Source organism: Physeter macrocephalus, chromosome 19 (genome assembly GCF_002837175.3).
Source record: "Physeter macrocephalus isolate SW-GA chromosome 19, ASM283717v5, whole genome shotgun sequence".
NCBI lineage: Eukaryota > Metazoa > Chordata > Mammalia > Artiodactyla > Physeteridae > Physeter > Physeter macrocephalus.
The window spans coordinates 38,165,045-38,179,622 of NC_041232.1; the positions used below are offsets into that span (position 1 = coordinate 38,165,045).

The 14,578-nt window shown below is 38.9% G+C and overlaps 1 protein-coding gene across 6 annotated transcripts in view; it reads right to left on the bottom strand.

Annotated features, from left to right (window-relative positions):
• OSBPL1A (oxysterol binding protein like 1A) overlaps positions 1-14,578 on the bottom strand; it is a 221,389-nt gene that overhangs the window by 64,587 nt on the left and 142,224 nt on the right. For all 6 annotated transcript variants that reach the window (XM_024121011.3, XM_028480699.2, XM_028480698.2 and 3 more), the window contains one exon: positions 7,585-7,741. In XM_024121011.3, coding sequence (XP_023976779.1) covers positions 7,585-7,646 — 62 coding nt within the window. In that variant the 5' untranslated portion in view covers positions 7,647-7,741. The remainder of the gene's footprint in view (positions 1-7,584; positions 7,742-14,578) is intronic.

Genomic DNA, 14,578 nt, shown 5'->3' on the forward strand with positions numbered 1-14,578 from the left:
AATTTTTTAAATTATGGGGGGATGGGAGATGGAGGAGGTCTGCAGATGAAATAAAGTTGTGCACACGATAAATGTTGAAGATGAATGATGGGTATGAAGAGTTCATTACATTATCCTATTTGTATGCATGTTTGAAAATTTCCATGAAAGTTGAAAAATGGGATTATATGCTTGAAAATATATTCTTTATTTTTCTTCATACCCTAGGCAAATAACAAATTCATTAGCTGTTTGCTATTTTGTTCATTCAAGCATATCTTTACAGATTATAGCTGCCCTGGAAATCTGCTCTCGATTGCCCGTGAAAACCACTGATCTAGAATAGATAGAATGAGCCCTCAGAGTCAGGTGAAAGTGCGTCTCACCATCATCTGCTTAGAGAATGCTAAGCTCCAAAGAGTCTGTGTTTTTCCAACCGTGTTTTAAAGAGCCCCAAAGAAGTGTTTTAGGGGTCAGAGGCAAGATCAGGAGACGGGCCTTGGCCCCTGCTTCCAAAAGAGCACCTCCTCTTCCATCCGCTTTTAAAACTTGGGCGGGAAGAGGTGAATTCTATAGAAAGACGCCTCCGTTTTCCTGGAGTCTTTCGTGGCAGTAAGTTAGGCAAGTCCACTTCATTTTGTGATAATTATTATGAATCTAGACTCAAACCACCTTTTTCCCCCCTTCCTGACATACCCGAAGTGACCCGCAGCCTACCAGCTTGTTACTCCTAGATAAGGTTTTTGCTTATCGTTTCACGTTATCCTTTGAACTCTTTGCCGACTGACTAGCCCCCCACCTGCTGAGCTGGCACTCCCTCTTACTGGTCAAGGGATCTCCAAATGCGTTTTGGGGGGGGGAGACGGGTGTCACATGTAGTCAGAGTGGCCTGCCGGCTTTTATTCTTCTGCTTTAGCTACTGTCATCCAACTTGCCAATCTGTTCCAGGTGTCCAGGCTCTGTGCCCTCTGATGACAGACACCTGCAGTTCTAGGACTGTGGGCAGTCTGCCCACGCTGCAGCCCAGCAGGACCCTGGCCCAGCCTCTATGTCTCTCAGAGGATCCAGCATCTTCTCTCTGCTGCTGCTCAAGCTTCTCCCTGCTTCCTGGTCCCTAGCGCTCTTCTCACTTGGGCTGCTGAGACAGGCTGGGGTCCAGCTTGTTAAAGAGCGAGGCCCCGCAAGAGAGATGCGTGAGCTTCTACTGATAACATTTTTTTTAATTACAGCCCTCTGCTTTCCAGAGCAAACAAGTCCTCTAAGTCAGAGAGTAAGGTGAGAGCACAGAACACGGCGTCTCTGGAACCACTGCTCCCTCCAGCCCACAGGCCCTACCACAAATCTGGCTAATTCTCGGCAGGGCTCTTACCCCTAGGTCCTTAGATGTATCTAGATCCCTGGTCACTACATGACAACAAGGAGTTACCCTAAATATTTCCTGACAGACAAGGGTGTCTTTCTGCCCAGGACACTGGAGGACCTGAGTGGGGTGCCTTGTTAGTAACTCTATGCCCTGACCTAATCAAGCCTGAAACCAGATGATTTGTCTCATATCTGTAGGGAGATTTCAAAACTAAGGTGGGTTTGTACTAGTCATTAAATGTATCGGGAGTTGAATAATTTTTATTTACAACTAACAACATTTTCTCAATATAATCCTACTTCTTGGAAGATACTGTCTTAGCTTATATTCTCAACCTTTTTTGTTTGACTTCAACTTGTCAGTATATTCTTCACACACAGAAGACAGCTGTTATTTGGTCACCTAATAATTCAATTCTAAAGCAGTCATGAAGGATAAACAAAGGGTAAACTAAGCGAGCATCTGGAGTCATAATCTACCATTTCAGCAAACTAAACCTTTAAGATTCGTAGCCACATTTATGGAAGAATGCAAGGCTTTTATTCAGGTAAACACATCAAGAACAAGTACGCTAATTACAGTCAGATAAAACTTAGTCCTTATCACATTTCTGTTGTAAGAAACCCTTCCCTATTTTAAAATTGCAAAGATATTTTTATATTTTCTTGTGAAAGTTTTATTAAGTTTTGCCTTTTCACATTTGTGTTTGGTTCATCTAGAATTTAATTTATATTTATGAAATAGAGGTCCATTTCCTTTAAAATTTTTTTTCCGTATTAAATGATTCTCCCAGCACCACTGACCTAACAGCCTGTTCCTTCCCTCCCTGATCTGCTATGTTGCCTCTGTTACATATACCAGGTTTCCTTATATGTCTGAGTCTTGGGACCTTTTACTTCCATTCTTCAGGTTAGTCTTGCCTACAGGACAATTCTGCACTAAAGATTTGCAATCAGTCTTGACATTTGGTCAGGCAAATGCCTTCTCTCTCCCAAATCAGGTTCTTGAGAGGTATCCTGGCTCTTCAAAGCCCTTGTGCTTAAAGATATATTTCAGAATCCATTTTTCAACTTCCAAGGAAAAGGACTTGCAATTTTAATTAAAAGTACACCAAGTCTACAGATCAATTTGGCAAATCATATTTAGAACACTCTTCCTTCTTGCTAAGTGTTATATCTTTCAGTTAAGTTTTATTATTACACTTTTTTGGCTAAGATTTATTCCTAGGTAAGTGACTCTTTAACAGCCACTCTAAAATCCTTTCCCCCCCAGCTTTAATCACTGTTTCTGTCCGTTGATGGTGCATAGGAATGTAGTTAGCTGATTTTATATAAAAGCAACCTTGCCAAACTTTCTAACTATAATAATTTGTCTGTAGACATCCACGGTTTTATTTCTAAATTTCAGGGGTGTGTTATGTCTCTGCATATGGCCTCCAAACAATGACGAACAGAAAAGATGATGGCAAGCATCCTTGTCTTATTCATGACAGTAGAAGAACTGTTTTTAATATCTCATTATCAAGTATTTATTTGTTGCAACTTTTAACCAGATTAAAGAGGTTCTCTTCTATTTGTGATTTGCTAAGACATTTATATTAAACAGGAATGACTGTCTAAATTCATTGAATGTTTTTTCTTCATCTCTTAGGATGATCATATGCTTTTCTCTTTTAATCTATTAATATTGGAAATACAATTTATAGAATCATAGCATGGCTCCAACATTTCAGATTCTGACTAATCTGTTCTACACGAGTATCTTTTATTGATACAGTATATGTCCAGATGAGATAAATATCAACATCTTCACCAATTACAACTTGGGTCAAACTGCTGAAAAGTTAAAAGATGAGAGCTCAGAATAAATGTAATAAATTAGGTCCAAGGGTAGAGAACCGATCCTATGGAACACAGACCACCGAGATGACAAGAAGCCCTGTCAACATAAACCTGACCAGTATGGTGAAGGCTAACGTTCCACAAAGCAACTCAATGTATTTTCCGGAAAAAAAAAGAAAAAAGTGTCATCAAAATGGAGCATTTATTTTCTATATTCTCTACCTCTGAAGTATTTTTGGTTCTAGGCCTTAAATAAAATCCTAATTCTTTCTATTGATATTTCTCTACAACTAACCTAAAAGCCCAAAGACATGTACAGCACCACAGTAAAGGTCATTGGCCAGCAGAGTACATGGCATATCAATAACTCAGAGTGAATGAAAAACATAAAACTCTTTTTTCCTAGGTCTAACCATATTAAAAGACATTGTAGAAGTTTTCTAAACTTCAGTAAGGTAGAAAAACCATTTTTTCAAGATTTCAGTTAGCAATTACAAGATTTTCAGAGTGAAAAGAGAACTCAGTTCCTTCAGCCCAAACTTTTATTTAAGAGATGACTTAATTTACCTAGTTCGTTAACAGAAGGATTATTTTGTTGGTAATTATCACATAGGATGGATTAAAGATCCATAATATCTGTATTTTAATTATCATACAAATAAACTCAATTAGTCTGGCATAGTTGGTTTTGTATTAAATTAATATGACATAGGCTTTATAGCTTATGATTCTCTGGGTCAGAGATTTTTCAAACTGCACCCCACGATGTCACCCTATGATAATGGGGTAGAAAAGGAAACAAGAGGGCAGAGGTTCTTTAGAGCAAATCAAATCATTTTTGAGGAGAAAGAGAGTAAGCAGAGTTAAAAGAGGTCATTTCTACTGAGTGTTTCCCATGTGGCAGGCACTCTCCTAGGTACTCTTGTGCTGACACGTTCAACAGGAACAGAAACAGAGTCTGGGGGAAACCTGTTGTTCTATAATACATACTACAGAAAGTAAAGCTTAAATACTTTTGTTGGCTAAGGACATGAAAATAGATATGGTGATTCCAACTGCAGTGTGAGACTGGGGAGGAGGGGACAGACCTTCTCTACGGGACCCTCACCAGTCTCTGAGGGTGGGTGAGGTTGTAATAGTTTCCATACTAAACTTCTGTTGCACGAATGGTTCCATGGCTAAAAAACAACAATGGTTAAAAACCCTAGCTCTATCTTATCAGCAAATTAGTTAAGCCACGATTTAATATTTTCCATAGGAACTATAACTTGTAAGGCTTCTCTTTTCCCGTTTTAAAATTCGCATTTCTTGTGCAAATCAAAACGAAGATGAGGTACCACCTCACAGCAGTCAGAATGGCCATCATTAAAAAGTCTACGAATAACAAATCCTGGAGAGGGTGTGGAGAAAAGGGAACCCTCCCACACTGTTGGTGGGAAAGTAAGTTGGTGCAGCCACTATGGAAAACAGCATGGAAGTTCCTCAGAAAACTAAAAATAGAATTACCATATGATCCAGCAATCCCATTCCTGGGAATATACCTGGACAAAACTATAATTCAAAAAGATACGTGCACCCCTATGTTCACAGCAGCACTGTTCACAATAGCCAAAACATGGAAACAACCTAAATGTCCATCAACAGATGAATGGATAAAGAGGATGTGGTATATATATACAATGGAATACTGCTCAGCCATAAAGAAGAACGAAATAATGCCATCTGCAGTGACATGGATGCAACTAGAGATTATCATACTAAGCGAAGTAAGTCAGAACGAGAATGACAAATACCATATGATATCACTTACATGTGGAATCTAAAATATGGTACAAATGAACCTATCTACAAAACAGAAACAGAATCACGGACATAGAGAACAGACTTGTGGTTGCCAAGGGGGAGGGGGAGAGAGCGGGATGGACTGGGAGTTTGGGGTTGGTAGATGCAAACTATTATATTTAGAAAGGATAAACAACAAGATTCCCATGTACAGCACAGGGAACTATATTCAATATCCTGTGATAAACCGTAATGGAAAAGAATATAACAAAAGGATGTATGTGTATAACTGAGTCACTTTGCTGTACAGCAGAGACTGCCACAACATTATAAATCAACTCTACTTCAATAAAAAATAAAATAAAATATGCATTTCTCTCTTTTAAATTTTATAATCCATATTCTTCCCATCTCCCCAAATTTCAGTGTGTATATCCCAAGGATAGGTGGTGATGTGGGATGAGGGAGAAATGTAAGATTTTTATGGAAAAGGTAAGTAAGTGGTGAGTAAATTATTTTTCAATATTCAAGAAAACAGAAACATATGACAAGGTCAAATACAAATTTCACACGACTTTTAAAGATAAAACAGAAGACTTCAAATAAATTTCATGATCACTTCAGGCCATGCAACATACATTTGCTTTTCTAAAATATCACCAAAATTACTGTTAATTCAAATTACTCTTAAAGTTAATATAATAATTGCCCATTATAATCACAGATTACTTACAGTGCAACTTAGGGAGCAGGAAAGAGGGACCTGATCACATTGAATACTCTACCTGTTTTCCTACCCCAAAATGAAACTTTTAAATTGTATGTGGCATATGCCATTTATTTGTTTAGAGAAGAGCTTTATGAAAAAAAAAAAAGGCTTAAAAAAAAACTCCTATAATGCCTGTTTTTTAAAATAGGAAACTGTTATGTTTTTCCACATATTTGAATGCTGACAATTTCCTAAATTACCCACTTTTAAATAGCTAAAGAATATTTTATTACATTTATAGGTTTCATAAGTTGCATCTTGTACATCAGTTTAACTTTTCTGGTCATGTCACTATCTAGTTGCACTGTGGTTTTTCTTAGTGACCTATCCTCATTCCAAATTTTGAACAGTTCCTTCCATCTTAACTTTCACATCTGTGCCATTCTGGGTTTGACTAATTAAAAGGGAACACAGAATGTATGAATATAGTATAATAAATTTCTGTCAGATGCAAAATAACTCCTATTATGATGCATTACAGCACACACACAAAAGGGCTCCTGGGCCTTAAAAGCTGAGAAATCCTCCTCAGCCATAGGCTATAACAGCATCTAATAAGCACGGCGTTCCTTCAGATACCTTAACGATTCTATGCATCTTTGAACATTCCAAACATATGTCACATGTGTTCTCACTAGACTGTAACGAGGTATGTGTTAAACGGTTAAAGGCTGTCTTCTTTTTAGACATTGGGAGACCTGACAGGTTTCCTGTTAGGTACCTTATGCCCTGCACAGAACTTAGCCCCTGACCACAAAGGAGCTGACAGTAACTACAGAAGAGAGGAAGGGCCCTCACAGCTCGCCACGCAATCTGCAATGGTAAACTCCATCAAAAGATAGCCATCAATGAGCACGTTTAGAAGATACCCTCTAACCAAAGAGAAGAAAACTCTGGTTTGAGCTAGTTACCTAAAACTCACTGATCTTTTCAAAAGAAGTACAAAGTGAAACATTTTTTGTTAACAAGGGGCAGATACATATACATCAGAAGTGATATGTACAACTTTTCAGTAGAACAATAGTTGAGACCAATTGTAGCCAGATTCATGGTACAGAAATGGGGTTAGAGCTACACAAATCTACAAATATTAAATAAAAAACAATTCTGTAGAAATTAATCATTAATAACTACTTATCCCAAAAGTGCTCTTTACAATGACAACAGGATTTATTCTTCACTGATAATTTGATAAAATATTGTACCCTATGAATACCAGCATGCACACATGGCACTGTGTCTATAAACTTGTGTGAAACCACAGAACTCTAGTGTCTGTGACATCTCATTAATCTGGGACAATCTCTAGGACTAAATCATCAAGCGAATAAAAAAATACTAATGTTATTAGACAGTACAAAATGGCTAGGTTCAACAAACCCTGGGTCTTAATAAAAGTCTTTGTGTAAATGTAACTAAATTGTATCAACAAGCAGGCAATATTACCATCCATTCTCAATAAAACCAACAGGAAGATCAAATGACTAGAAACTAAAATAGCATTGGGAGGCAGAGTCATAAAAGATGTATGCTGAAAAGAAGAACCCAGCATCACTTTCAATAGGCAGTTCTGAAGAGCCTTTCTAAATCGCCAGCTGAAGGATTTATGTTCCCCTAAAACCATGGTATCTAAAACCAAGTTCTGTGCTTAGTTCCTACAATTACAGATGATGTTCTTCTTGTAATGGACAAAGTACTAAAGCTAAATCCTTTCCTTGAGGTGATGAAGCAATATAAATATTCAATAGAGAGAAAAAGCAAAAACAAAGAGAAGGCATACTTTTCTTTACAAAAGCAAATGCACTTGATAATAAAAAGGCAGCAACGTTCACTGTTAAAGGCCATCCTACCTGTGTTTTTTGATGCCATTGGAGAGAGCATCTCCACCACCACAGTCTTTTCCTTCGGACATCCTGTGCTTTCTACTCCTCAGATGCGCTCCTTCCTCTTCAAAGCAGTGCGCAGTCACTGCTTCCAATCTACTCAGGGACCGTTCGGACTCGGAATCTGTGGCAGAGCAGGTTCACAGTCAATGAACTGAACTTTGGTGTGAGGCTTCCGTAACAATGGATCTCTCCCTTAACGCATCAGGTTTTGAAACTTAAGCAGCCTACTTTGTCCTTCAACAATCCATCTGTTAACTCCTCCTCAGGGATTTCAGAGAACCTGCACCCAATAAGGCTAAAGTGGATTTAGGAAACAGATATAGGATTATATAAACTTACAACTGTTAGATTTTATACACTAAAAGAGACGTCCAAAGATTACCTAATTCTTTAAGAAATTATATTCAGTGGTTTTCCCCCTAAAAAAATTTCTACTTTTATCTTCCCTTTCAAAGCACCTTAAGCATAACTTTAAAAACACAATCAATTTTTTAAACTCATGTATAAAGAAAAAGCTACTGTGGCTGTACTTGGAGGAAGCATAAATTACATCTGATACTACAGACACCAAAGCAAAGGTAATTTTTAACTACTTTAAAAAACACTTCTTCTGGTATTATATTATTTAAATTCTCAAGAGCTGAAGCCTGAAGTGGCCATATAAAATCTAATTATCAGGCAGGTGTTTTTAGGATGGAAATGCCACACTCCCAACTGCCTACGCATTCAGCGTGGAGCCATTGGCCTGTTTGGGAATAAAAGGACAACTTATCTGCATACGGTATGCTACAGTTTTCAGGCACACTCACATCCTTCATCTCCTTTCAGCATCTCCAGGGTGCTTCGGTGATGGTGAGGAAGGACTATGGGGTTAAGAAGTATGCCCGCTTACTTGTTTAACGCTCTACATATTTCAGTTCACAGCAGCAGCCATCCAATCTCCAGAAAACTTTAAATGATGCTTATGCTTTTATTAAAATGTAAATTCCAGGTAACGTCTAACTTTCCATAAGCAGATGACCATACAGACAACCGTCCTCTGCTCTAGGGAAGCACTCACACCCATTCAAGTAACCTCCCTTAAATAAAAGTTTCAATTTCAACATCTGCTTAGTGTGTATTATAGCTAAGATGTTCAGGAAATAAAAAATTATTTACTACTTTCTTTTACCCTGACTGCATTCTATAATTCAGCCAAAATCATGGGCTCTTATTTTTATCACATTAGGTTCACTAGTAACAACTGTTGGACAAGTACCACTGCAGGTTGGACAACACACCTTGAACTCTGGACCCTCTGAATGGTGTAAGTTACCTGCAGAAAAGACTCAATGCTAAGGAAGTTATTTTTATCTTCTGTAAATATAACTTTACCAGAATTGAAAATATAGCTTTGTTGTAACATATACCTTATAGCAAAGAAAGAGATATTTTAATAATAACTTTAAAGCAATATTTATTTTTCATTGTCAATTTTGGCAGGCAGTGACAATATTTTATCAAAAAAAACTGAAGACTTGGGAGATTGGGATTGACATATATACACTAATATGTATAAAATGGATAACTAATAAGAACCTGCTGTATAAAAAAATAAATAAAATTCAAAAATTCCAAAAAAACCCCCCAAAACTGAAGACAACCTGCAAAAGCCAGTAACAGGGGACTGTCATCCATTAGATGAAATACACAGCTGCTAAAATCACAATTACAAAAGCAACTTAATAAAATAGAAAAATACTTTAAACATAATAAGACAAAATAATCAGGATACCATTTTACAACTCTAAAATATAAGCAAAAAAATTAATTTTATTCTGCCTTAAAGAAAGATCAATCTGGTCCAGGTAAACAGATACCTGTCCAAATGAGAGCAGTGAAATGACAGAAGTTTGTCTAGGGCACAGTGAGGCAAAGAGCGGAAGAGTCCATTTGCTGGGGTAGGCAAAGGGGTATCAGGAAAGGATATAGGAGAGGTGGTATTACCTGAAAACTGGCTTCGTCTCTCCTGGTGGGTGTCAGGCAAAAAGACACAACCAAGCCAAAGAATGGGAGGAAATAAGAAGAACACCGGGGATCTTTCCCAAGGCAGTGTCTCCCCAGCAGCAAAACTGGGGAAGTTTTACACTAAGGGTGCATGCATATTCATGAATGGGCCTGGGCAGTATATGCATATTCATGAAGGGGTTTTGAGCAGAGGAGAATTCAAAATAGAATTGAGGCAAAGGTTGACAGAATCCAAGCTTTAGCTGATTAAAGTCATGAGGGTCAGAAAAGGTCAACAGTTGATCTGGTGGTTGGTTGCAGGCTCAAGAGGGGCGCCATTTGAATTCTGTAAAACAGCTCAAAAGAAGTGTTTCAGGCTAATCTTTACCACTGAAAACAGAACTGGGAGTCTTTACAACTGATTTATTACCTTTGCTACTGTAACTTCTCTTGCCTGATAACAGTCCTGTTTGTTCCTGCATTATTTTGTTCCCTCAAGATCATTAATTACTGAGACCTGTTCAAGGGCAAGCACTGTGGCCAGGCTTAGATCACAAAATGGTTTAGGCTAAAAATGGCTTCTCTTATGTCAAGAAAGCCATGCCTGGTTCGTTTGCTTTGGGGACCCCCTACCTTATCTGCTTACAGTGGAACAACAGGTAAATCTCAAAACAATGAGAATGGTGCTCAGGTGGAGGTGAGGGAAGAGTTGTTCAGAGGAAGCGGCATGATCGGGTGGTTTTTTTACTTTTACATTTTAAAATTTGTTTCATAAGAAAAAATTGAGAATTTAAAGAGCCAAACAAAATAATCCTGTCTGCATTGGTTAATACTATTCAAGATGCATTATTACTTTATAATTTAGATGTCATGAAAACCAAAATGCACTGAAGCAAAAAACCTCAAGCACTCAAGCATTTATTAAACATCACTCTGCACAGGATACTGTGCTTGCTATTTAAGGGACACAGATCATAAGACAGGGACTAATCCATTTCCAAAGAAAATTCTTAACAAAGAGCAGATATACAATAAACACCAAACAAGAGGTAAGGCAGTAAGAACTTCTATGAAGCAAAGACTTTACTCAAAACAAGATTTAAACTTACTGAACACAAGCTGAAGACCTACTACCTTCATCCAATCATAGGAGCGCTGTGCTTACCTCTAGGGACACACTATCAGGTGGCAGTACAGACCCTTAACATTCCCCTCCCCTACCCTCCACCCCAAGGGTAGCAACTTGACTTCCTCTCTGCCCCCTCTCCTAGTCTCTCTCTCCCTGTTCATCCACCTCTCCCCTCCCCACAACCCTTATTTCTCTCTACCTTGCCCCCAACCTTCTTCCCCCTTTAATATAATCAGGCTATGCCCACCCTTCCCCTGAAGGGCTCTAGCGAAGGTCACCAATTACCGCCATACTGCAAAGTTAGTCCAATAATCATTTTTTAATTCTATCATGACTCGTCCACCACATCTGATACTGCTTACTTCATTCTTCCCCTCCTTTGTCTGGTGCAAGGCAGGGTGGGTGATTCAAAGAACAGTGAGATGTGGTCCCTGTCCGTGGTCGAGCAGAGGTAGACTGTTTTGTGAAAACATGAGTTCAGTGAATTACTCCCGGTGCAGTAGCATAAGTCTGGATGGGGGCAGTGGGCCATACAGGAGGAAACAGCCAGTTTCACACAGTGAAGGACTGGGTGTCCAGAGATGATTGTGAGTGACGGCTGAGCTAAGTTGACAAGGAGTAAGACTGGGGGTGGAGGAGAGAGTTACAATAGAGGAACTGTTCTAGGCAAAGGGAGTGGCATGACGCAGGGCAGGGAGGAAGGAGCATTCAGTAAGGTGGGAGGAGAAGACGCGAGAAAGGAGTGGTGATGGGGCGGCTGGGGGGAAATGAAGCTATGAATCAGTCATGAAGCTGACTACTCAGGATGAATAAAGGTCAACGGCAGGCAGTGGGACAAAGAGGGTATAAAATGAAGCAGGAATGAGGTAGTATCCCATTCCATGCTGTGAGGTGCTTTCACCTGCTAGAGGCAAATCGCCAGCTCATCTCTGAGCATTCTAGCTTCAGAGGCAAAGAAGGAAACATGATCAATGACATGATTTACAATGTCCTCGAGATAAAAACTAACTTGTTGATTAAGAACAAAAGCTCAGGCTTCCCTGGTGGCGCAGTGGTTGAGAGTCCGCCTGCCGAGGCAGGGGACACGGGTTCGTGCCCCGGTCTGGGAGGATCCCACATGCCGCGGAGCAGCTGGGCCCGTGAGCCATGGCCGCTGAGCCTGTGCGTCCAGAGCCTGTGCTCCGCAACGGGAGAGGCCACAGCAGTGAGAGGCCCGCGTACCGGAAAAAAAAAAAAAAAAGAACAAAAGCTCAGTTACTTCTAGTATTATGTATACAGTGAGACATAGCTTGGACTTACTTTGTGGGCAATAGGGAGCCATCCTTAACTTCTATGCCTCCAAAGCATGAGTCACGCCAATATGCCTCCAGCAGAGTATCATTTCATTTGGAGACCCATGGGTCCAGATATATTTAAATTCTAACGTGTTAACCTAAGTAGCAAAGCATAGTCCCCGTGGAGGCTTACTGATTAAGGTGAAGCCTGATCATATGAGTATTTTTTTTAATTTTATTTTTTATACAGCAGATTCTTATTAGTTATCTATTTTATACATATTAATAAATACATGTCAATCCCAATCTCCCAACTCATCCCACCACCACCCCCCTGCCACATTCCCCCCTTGGTGTCCATACGTTTGTTGTCTATATCTGTGTCTCTATTTTTGCCCTGCAAACCAGTTCATCTGTACCATTTTATCTAGGTTCCCCATATATGCATTAATTTACAATATCTCTTTTTCTCTTTCTGACTTACTTCACTCTGTATGACAGTCTCCAGATCCATCCACATCTCTACAAATGGCCCAATTTCGTTCCTTTTTATGGCTGAGTAATATTCCACTTTGTATAAATGTACCACATCTTCTTTATCCATTCATCTGTCTATGGGCATTTAGGTTGCTTCCATGACCGGGCTACTGTAAATAGTGCTGCAATGAACACTGGGGTGCATGTTTTCTCTGGGTATATGCCCACTAGCAGGATTGCTGGGTCATATGGTAATTCTATTTTTAGTTTTTTAAGGAACCTCCATACTGTTCTCCATAGTGGCTGTATCAATTTACATTCCTACCAACAGCACAAAAGGGTTCCCTTTTCTAAACACCCTCTCCAGCATTTGTTGTTTGCAGATTTTCTGATGATGCCCATTCTAACTGGTGTGAGGTGATACCTCATTGTAGTTTTGATTTGCATTTCTCTAATAATTAGTGATGTTGAGCAGCTTTTCATGTGTTTCTTGGCCATCTGTATGTCTTCTTTGGAGGAATGTCTATTTAGGATTTCGGCCCATTTTTGGATTGGGTTGTTTTTTTAATATTGAGCTGCATGGGCCGTTTATATATTTTGGAGATTAATCTTTTGTCCGTTCATTCGTTTGCAAATATTTTCTCCCATTCTGAGGGTTGTCTTAGCGTCTTGTTTGTAGTTTCCTTTGCTTTGCAAAAGCTTTTAGGTTTCATTAGGTCCCATTTGTTTTTATTTCCATTACTCTAGGAGGTGGATCAAAAAAGATCTTGCTGTGATTTATGTAAAAGAGTGTTCTTCCTATGTTTTCCTCTAAGAGTTTTATAGCGTCCAGTCTTACATTTAGGTCTATAATCTATTTTGAGTTTATTTTTGTGTATGGTGTTAGGGAGTGTTCTAATTTCATTCTTTTAAATGTAGCTGTCCAGTTTTCCCAGCACCACTTATTGAAGAACTGTCTTTTCTCCATTGTATACCCTTGCCTCCTTTGTCATAGATAAGTTGACCGCAGGTGCGTGGGTTTATCTCTGGGCTTTCTATGCTGTTCTATTGATCTATATTTCTGTTTTTGCGCCAGTACCATATTATCTTGATTACTGTAGCTTTGTAGTATAGTCTGAAGTCAGGGAGTCTGATTCCTCCAGTTCCGTTTCTTTCACCCAGGACTGCTTTGGCTATTCAGGGTCTTCTGTGTCTCCATACAAATTTTAAGATTTTTTGTTCTAGTTCTGTAAAAAATGCCTTTGGTAATTTGATAGGGATTGCATTGAATCTGTAGATTGCTTTGGGTAGTATAGTCATTTTCACAATACTGATTCTTCCAATCCAAGAACATGGTATATCTCTCCATCTGTTTGTGTCATCTTTGATTTCTTTCATCAGTGTCTTATTGTTTTCTGAGTACAGATCTTTTACCTCCTTAGATAAGTTTATTCCTAGGTATTTTATTCTTTTTGTTGCAATGGTGAATGGGACTGTTTCCTTAATTTCTCTTTCTGATCTTTCCTTGTCAGTGTATAGGAATGTAAGGTTTCTGTGCGTTAATTTTGTATCCTGCAACTATACTAAATTTATCGATTAGCTCTAGTAGTTTTCTGATGGCATCTTCAGGATTCTCTATGTATAGTATCATGTCATCTGCAAACAGTGACAGTTTTACTTCTCATCCAATTTGGATTCCTTTAGTTCTTTTTCTTCTCTGATTGCCGTGGCTAGGACTTCCAAAATTATGTTGAATAATAGTTGCGAGAGTGGACATCCTTGTCTTGTTCCTGATCTTAGAGGAAATGCTCTCAGTTTTTCATCACTGAGAATGATGTTTGCTGTGGGTTTGTCATATATGGCCTTTATTATGTTGAGGTAGGTTCCCTCTCCGCCCACTTTCTGGAGAGTTTTTATCATAAATCGGTGTTGAATTTGGTCAAAAGCTTTTTCTGCATCTATTGAGATGATCATAAAGGTGTTTATTCTTCAATTTGTTAACATGGTGTATCACATTGATTGATTTGCATATATTGAAGAATCCTTGCATCCCTGGGATAAATCCCACTTGATCATGGTGTATGATCCTTTTAATGTGTTGTTGGATTCTGTT